Raw genomic sequence first — 8,235 nt, forward strand, 5'->3', positions numbered from 1 at the left:
ACACATCCAGGAATAGGCCCTGCTGGTACTTTGTTCCCAAGTGACTTCTGTGGAAATCCAAGCTTTTGCTTAACATTCAGAAAGTTTGGGGCTTTTTGGGTTACCCCTTGGATGTAATCAAGTGCAGTGTTGTTTGTCTGAGTCTGTGAACTGTGTGACAGTGCACCTATTGTGCTAAATGGCTTTCATCACTATTATTGACGCGGGTGTCCAGTGATCTGGTGGATAGCTGGTGAAGAGAGAAAGGAGGATACCCCCTGTGCGAGCATAAATACTTTGTCAGGTGATATTAAGGATCTAATTCCCCCCTCCAGTATCCTATCAGCCTCTAAATTTAGAAACAGTATGCCTGGAATGGTATGAAAAGTGAGGGCAATAATGATGCATTTCTTCTTCTGTCTGTCCCAGCTGAGTGAAATCCTGAAGTTTGGTTTGGATAAATTGCTGTCCTCTGAGGGGAGCAACGTCCAGGAGGTGGACCTGGAAAACATTCTTGGAGAGACAAAAGAGGGAGCATGGATCACAGATATGGTGCTACCCAGCAAAGAAGAAAATGAAGAGCAAGATATGGAGAGTATGTTCAGTGATCTCTAGGTGCCCGGGACACCCAGCAGTCTAGAAACTGTTAGAGAAAGCATCAAGGAGATGCAGTGGTATTCTGTGCAACTTTGCAGAGCAGAAAGATGGGTTTGTGACTGGGATTTTATTTCTGGCTATTCCATGGATTGGATTTGTGCCCTATGATCACTGCCTTTCTCTTTCCATGCCTCATTTCCCTGCCTAAAATGAGAACTATTTGCCTCATGCGGTAGGTAATGCCAAATTCAGTAATGTCTCTGAAAGGCTTTAAGCCTCTTGAAGGAAAGTCATTCGAGAAAGATAAAGCTATGCACTATTAATAAACTTTGTCTGCTTATAGACTTTAAAAACCCCCCCAAAACAGCACTTTTCCAGAAGTAGCATATTAATTGGACCTGGCGCCACAGCGTCTGTGTAGATTGGGCACTTCAGCAGGATTTTTTGGCGCTTTTATCTAAAGCTGATTCAATGTCTGTAAGCAGCCTTTATTCCTTTCCGGAGAACTGTGTTAAGATGGCATTTAGGGTAGTGAGTCCATATCAGTAATATACGGCTAAGGAATATCATACAGGTTTCTTAACTGTTAAACCAAACTGTTGAATCAGGCAGAGCTATTGAACCACATGCTATAAGCACAGGATACTTAGTTAAGGCTACATTTTAAAGAAATCCAAACATGTGAGGGTAACAAATGCAGACAGGGTACCCAGGCAACTTTTAATCTGCCCTGTTGTGATGCCAGTCAATATACATGCAGTTATGGGGCAGGCTTTTTAGCATTTGTGGTCCAAGAGTAGATGAAAATGAATTTTAAAGATATATTCCCCTGTAACACTAAGAGTGTTACTGCTGAAGGATACAGCACAAAGTTTGAATCTTTACTTAACAGAACTCATCCTTAACAAGAGCTGTGGCCTCCTATGATTCTGTAGACACAGGGCCAGATAGAATGGGCATTGTGTCTCATTCAGGGGTTGCCAGTTGCCAGTCATTGGCACTCAGCAGTGTTTCTATTGTAAACTTAAGGAGGAAGTGTAATTGCTCAGATCCCACTGATGAGGAAAGGGCTGCCCTTATGAGCAGTCACTGTAGGTTGCCAGGGTTCCAGTTCATGCTTGGATAGCCCAAAACAAAAGGCTTGTCTTAACAGGGTTGACCAGGGGGCTGTATAGACAGAGTTGCAGTGGCAAAACCCCTACTGGAGCAACTGTTTATTCTGGCCAGAGGTCTTTAGGAAAAGAGCTTTCTGCCATGTCTCTACCTTGCCTTCATAGCAATGTCAGCAAAAAGTGTGATCTTTCTTTTAAGCATGCTCCTAACCAACATAACTGAGAGAAAAAAATGTAATTGCAGGCTGGTATAAATTCTACTTGAAAGTTCCAACTTGCTATGGGTAAAGACAAGTACCTTGGCAGAGATTAGTTTTTTCTTGCCTCAGTGCAATACTTGCACTTTTCCTTGCAAAACTATCTCAGCAATAGCCCCTTTCCCTCTTAGAAATATCATTCATGTTACATTTGTTCTCACCACATACCCATTATTATATACTTTTATCTTTTTTTTTTTAAGATCATATGTATCTATATGAAGGCAAAGATTATTCGAAAGAACCTAGCAGGGGAGACCAGAAAGCATTTGACCAGCTGTTGGATCTTCAGAAAGCTGTTTTGGAAGAAACCAGTAAAGAAGGGAGAGCCCTCCGAAACACGGCAAACGTAAGATGAAAGAAATAGAAGCATGCAGGGCTGCAAATTATTCATGGAAGATGAGGCAGATGGATTGACTTTTATTTTATCTAAAACTTGCAGAGGAAATGCTTGAGGGCTCAGATGCAAACATTTTGAGGTTAACACTGGACTCTATGGACTGAATGACTCAGAAGGGTTGACAATGGATCAGATAGGTGTGCCTAGGATAGTGGTTCAAATTTGGTCATGGGATCAAAAGGCATTTTTAGAATCTGATGTCTTGGTGACCTGTTTGAAATAGGTTTGAGAGTGTGAGATGCTGCAGACAAGGGATTAGACAAGGATGAGACACCAGATACGATGGAACCTGATTAGAGTTTAAGATGAGAAGTGTGCATTTCTTTAAGATTCCCCTCCTCCTCCAGGTCCTTCTCATGGGTCTTCGGGAAGTGCCCGCCAAGAGGAAGCACATGCTGAGCCCAGAGGAGCTGGAAGCCAGAAGGAGGAAGCGACAGGAGGCAACAGCAAAGAGAACAAGGCTCATGGAGGAGAAGAAAAGGAAGAAAGCAGAAGCTGACCACAAGAAAAAGTAGGATTATGCTTTGCCTACCACAAAGCAGTGTGGGGTGTGTAGTGGTGGGTGCTGGCTGGGTCAGGCTGACAGAAAAGTGTCAGAAAGCTACAAGCACTGTTCACTCTTGCAGTTAACGGGGCATTCGAAGTGTGGGTTGATGGAAGAGATGAAATTGGTATGTTGGTAGTTTATGAACCATGGTGCATTATGTTTTGGAGAGAGTGCTGAAATTGCAAGACAAGGAGATGTTGAAAGACTTTTAGCCCAATAGTACCATGTATTCTTGTCCCTAACATCCAGCCTAACTTCTCTGGTACTTTTGATGTTATGGAGGGGGGAAAAGCACATGAACTCTGAACATGCACAGACTTTTGGGGAGCTTGGAGTGAAAGCCCAATTTAGTTCAAATCAGTTTGGGTCTGTGTTTTGTGACTTGAGCCTGCATCTTAATTTCATCTCCATAATTCCTACTTATGCCCCCATGTACCATCCTGAACAGTTTCTTGCCCTCCTTTGAACTCACACTCTCCATGTTCTTGCAGGTATGCCATCACAAGAACCCCATCCCTCATTCTTAGCACCATAAATAGCGGCGCTTCCAAATTCCATCCCAAATTTGGAGGAAGAGAGGGAGGGGAATTGTGACTCCAGATCTTAGTCTGAGCATTGTACCCTAAGAGCCTGCCTCCAGTGCATTGCAGTCATAATTTAAAATGGAAGATAATTGGCCTTCTTTCTTGCATCTTCTTTGGTCTATCTCTCCTCATTGCAGGATGGCGTGGTGGGAGACAAATCATTACAGGTCCCCCTGCCTCCCCTCAGAGGAGAGTGACACAGAGGAGGAATTTAAGGAGGGAGAGGATAAACCAGATGTGGATTTGGATTACATAGACCCAGATCTGAATGCCATCAAGTACGTGATGGGTGATGTTACCCACCCCAGAGCTGAAGAGGAGGATGCCATCGTTGTCCACTGCGTAGGTAGGGGTGGCAAGAACAAGAACAGACTTCAGTAGTGGAGGGCTGAATTGTGCCTTCCAGCACGGCTGCTACATTGTTGAAGTGCAGCAGTGGGTGGGTGGTACTGGCTGGAAACCACCTGTCTATATGATGTAGATTAGGGCTGTGCGAAGCTTCGGTAGCCAATTCGATTCAGAGGAGATTCGGCCCAGTTTGGCGGCTGAATCTTCTAATCTGAATCGAATCAGGAGACCTATTAATCCCTCTGAATCGAATCGGAAGCCTCTGAATCGATTCAGAGATTTGGCCATGGACTGTACAGGCAGGCACTAGGCAGTGCTGGCGGGAGCAGCTGGGGAAGCAGCCGGACGAGCGCCAGCTTGAGCTGGTAGCCCTGGGAGAAGCTGCGGCTTGTCTGGCTGCTCCCCCTGCTGCCCCCCTGCCAGGACAAGGCAGGAAGTGCTGGCAGCCCGAGGAGAAGCTACGAGGGATAGGGGGAATGATCAGGAGCTGGGGGTTCAATCCGGGAACTGGGGAATCAAACTGGGAGCTGGGGGGAATGTTTGTAAGTGAGTAGAATCCTGGTCTTGTCTGTCAGCAGATTTACTAAGGCCCAACCCCCCTTGGATCTCATTCAGAAAGTTTCCTTCTCTTCCATTTGGGCTGGAAACAGACCTGTGAGGTTACACTTTGTTGATCATGCTGAAATCTGCACAAACTCCCCAGGTTCCTGAGCTGTCAAGCAAGGATTGTCTTCTAGGCTTACATTCTCTGTTTTCTGAGGCATGGGTGGACTTTGGTTCATCTTCCACAGCGGTTTCTAACAATACCCACAGTGCTGGGTGAGAGGGGGTCTGTTCCCAGCAGAGGTCATTATTTGCATGGACTTGTTCTGGAATGTGTTCCTCCAGACACAGCCCCCTCGTGTAAGATAAAGGAATCTAACTTGTAATTTTGCTGTAGATGATTCTGGCCGCTGGGGAAGAGGAGGCTTGTTTACAGCACTGGAGGTTCGTTCTGATCAGCCCAGGAAAATATACGAACTAGCAGGGAAGATGAAAGGTAAGAGAGAAAAGCCCAACCTTTGGCCCAGATCCTCAAAGACATTTAGTTACCTAACTCTTGTTAATTCCCACCGGAGTTAGGCACACCAAAGTGTTGGCAAATTGGGGACTTCCATACATGAAACTGGCAGTCTTTTCTTTGCACCTGGATCTTTCTGTGCCTAGCATCAGAAGGGATAATGCAGGAAAACCCTTTGCCCAGATTTCTGCATTGGGGTCAAAGAATTCTCCATGGAAATGTGTCCTTTGTGATATATTCCCCAGGGAAATATCTGCTTCTTTAGTCAAGGGATTTCTTCTTGGCTTAAGACAGTATCCTAAGTCTGCAGTTTATATGCCTAAATGCTTTGAGAAGTAGGAGCTGGGCTTCATCTCACTGATCCACTATGTGTGCCTATACAATCATAAATTTAAGCCATGTTAAATCGCTGATGAAGAACACATGCATCTTAATGGAGACTGAAAGAATTGTCAGGAAACAATACTACAAGAATAAATCCTTTGTTGAAAAATAATCAGTCTTTTTCTGTTTCACTACTCCATTTGAAGAAAATGATGGAGGATGGGGGAAGAGTTGACATGCCTATGTGACTGGTATCAAGGGCAATTGCATAGTGCAAAACAGCAGTGACTCATTTATTGTTAGGCAGATTTACCATTGTTCTCTGTGGGATTTAATGTTTTATTCTGTTCTGTTTTTTTTGGACAGACCTGGCCTTGGGAGGAACCCTCTTATTCCCCATTGATGATAAAGTATCCAGAAATAAAGGACAGGACTTGGTAACTATAAAAAAACCCCTTTGATATTCTCCTAACTGAAATATTTTTTAAACAATGCAAAGCGGATGCTATGTCTTCCTCAGAATAACCGTAATCCCGAACAGAGTAGGACTGGGTTGAAAAAAAAAGATAAAAGACAGCAAAGAAACAAAGCGAGCGCGAGCATTTTTGGCCTATAAAGCAGTTAAAGCAGTTGTTTTCTAGCAGCTCTCTGTGTCTGTTGTCAACTTGTCTCCATCTCATATTTTTTTCCCTAGTTGGCCCTGATTGTAGCACAGCACCGGGATTGCTCCAACAACTTGTCTGGCATTAAGCTGTCTGCTTTGGAAAAGGGCTTGAAGAAGATTTATTTAACAGCCAAGAAAAGGAATGGTAAGCATACGTACATCTACCCATACCATTAGCTGGGGATGTGCCGCAAGAACCACACATGAAATTCCACCTCAGGATTCTGGGCAGGGTCACAGAGGGGATGGTCTAACTGGCCTTTTCCATCTCATTTGCAGCTGTCACCTTAAAGAGAATGAGACACAGATTTATCCACTGGAAGTGGAACATTATGTTCCAGGGCAACTCTGCAGTCACTAGTGTAGCATTTATTCCACATCCTTTTTTTTAATGCATCAGGCTTCAAAGAACTTTTCCAATCTCTCTCTCTCTCTCTCTCTCTCTCTCTCTCTCTCTCTCTGCCAGCAAGTGTCCATCTCCCACGTATTGGACATGCAACAAAGGGTTTTAACTGGTACGGTACTGAGCGGCTCATCCGAAAATATTTGGCTGTAAGGGGTATCCCCACTTACGTGTATCCTTTGAAGCTTATTTGACTTGGCTCAAAGTCAGAGTAACTTGTTTATACAAATCCAGGTTGTTCATTGAAAGATCTTGGTGGATCCAGTGTGGGTATCATCTGAAATCTAATTTTACACTCATTCAGATAGAATCCTGGGCACTCCAGGTGGTGATGATGCTGATGTTTGTCCATATGACTGCATGCATCTGTCAGTATGTGTTTGGACCAGTGCCTGGTCGTCTGCTAACAATCATTAGGCTGCTTGCAACATGCCAAGTTCATAGTGAAGTTTTAGGCATTGACCAAACTGGCCCAGATGCCAACAAAATGAACAGATTAAGAAGAAAGCACAAGCATGCTTCATTGACCAGACCCAGTGCATTCCTCCCATTATTCAGCTGGCTCTCGAAAGCCTGCCAGGAATAGGAAGTGTTCAGACTGTTTCTGCCATTTCTCAGGGCAGAAATGCACCTGCTGTATACAGCCACAGTCAGCAATGTAGAGAGAGAGATTAAAACTTAGAAAATTGGCCAGTATAACCTCACCTTCCTTATTGATGCCATTGCTAGATGTTTTGCCTGAAATGTTGCAGTATTCCTTGACCATTTTCATTAGATACTACTTCCCAAGGAATAAGGCCTCTTCCTCCTTTTCACAACCATCTACATCTTCTGTGATCTCGAAGCCATGAAGACCCTGTGAATCACTGAGAAGTGGGTACAAAGAGCTCAAGACTTTTTCAAAATTGCATATACAGCCAGCCTGTATTTAGGTAGCTTCTTTGAAGCGCATACAAAGCCACAGTGTGTCTTCATGTCACCTTACCTCTGTAGTTCTGAGTTTTTTATATTGCCAGTGGATGTGAGCTGGAAAATACTACTACAAAATTTAGTGGGTCTGGGATGCTGGCTTGGACCTGTCTCTAGTTTTTTTTAAGTTGGAAAATTTTAAACTTTCATGATAGCCCAATTATTAACCCTTGTTTTGAATCAATAATTTTCCATTATTCCCAGGGTTTGCCGTGCAGTTGTGGCTTGACCTTTGTTTACAGACTTCCTCTTTTGTTGCTTCATTGATTTTTGTTTCTTTGGTTGATTGGTTTGTTGCTAACCTGTTACTGTGTGCTTGAGACAGAGGGGTTTGTATGTAAACTCCTCTGTGATAAGGAAGGCATGTGCAGTGAACACTCTGGGCACACATGATCTGGTTCCTAAAAAAAAAAATCAGTTTTTGATACTTGCTAAAATAAAGAGTTTAAGGTGGAGTTGGTAGCATAGTCGTATGCTTATAATCAAGCAGTTTCTTTCTAACCACCGCCTTTGGCAAAGACGTATGATTCTGCCTGCATTTGAGATGGTCTTTATGAAAGACACCTTTCCTTCTCCCTCAAACTGCTGCTTTGTGGTATACTTCTTGAATTGTTGCAGCTGTTGGGCAAACAAGGTTCCTTGTTCCTATCTTTGGGGCTGACTGGAAGGCCCCCGGACCTTTGGATCCAACATATAACAGGTTTGAATGCAAACATATATTTTACTGTTGGATTTGCTCTGTGTGGCACAACAGAGCTGTTGCATGTAAAGCTTTCAACACCATGTAACATACTTGCTTGGTAAAATCAGTTAGCAGTAACTGATTGTATCCCTAACAGATGATTCAGCTGGAGAGATTTTGAGGAGAAACCCAATTGTGGGGGGCAGAGGGGAGGTGTTCAGCTTCTCTAAAGAATTACACCACAACTAATGGAAAGCATATCTTTAAATATTTAACTGCTCACATACATTCTGTTTGGCTGCATTCCTG

At 43.7% G+C, this 8,235-nt stretch overlaps 1 protein-coding gene across 4 annotated transcripts in view; it reads left to right on the plus strand.

Annotated features, from left to right (window-relative positions):
* The window catches only part of CHD1L (chromodomain helicase DNA binding protein 1 like), a 30,783-nt gene extending 23,084 nt beyond the window's left edge, over positions 1–7,699 (plus strand). For 3 of the 4 annotated variants that reach the window (XM_014522969.2, XM_014522970.2, XM_025211736.1), the window contains 9 exons: positions 409–574; positions 2,149–2,294; positions 2,693–2,856; positions 3,614–3,822; positions 4,765–4,863; positions 5,575–5,645; positions 5,903–6,017; positions 6,339–6,447; positions 7,051–7,699. In XM_014522969.2, coding sequence (XP_014378455.1) covers positions 409–574; positions 2,149–2,294; positions 2,693–2,856; positions 3,614–3,822; positions 4,765–4,863; positions 5,575–5,645; positions 5,903–6,017; positions 6,339–6,447; positions 7,051–7,126 — 1,155 coding nt within the window. In that variant the 3' untranslated portion in view covers positions 7,127–7,699. Of the gene's footprint in view, positions 1–408; positions 575–2,148; positions 2,295–2,692; positions 2,857–3,613; positions 3,823–4,764; positions 4,864–5,574; positions 5,646–5,902; positions 6,018–6,338; positions 6,448–7,050 lie in introns of those variants that run through there. The other variant, XR_003095617.1, reaches the window with a different exon arrangement.
* Positions 7,700–8,235: the final 536 nt, after the last annotated feature.

Source organism: Alligator sinensis, unplaced genomic scaffold (assembly GCF_000455745.1).
Source record: "Alligator sinensis unplaced genomic scaffold, ASM45574v1 scaffold344_1, whole genome shotgun sequence".
NCBI classification, from domain to species: domain Eukaryota; kingdom Metazoa; phylum Chordata; order Crocodylia; family Alligatoridae; genus Alligator; species Alligator sinensis.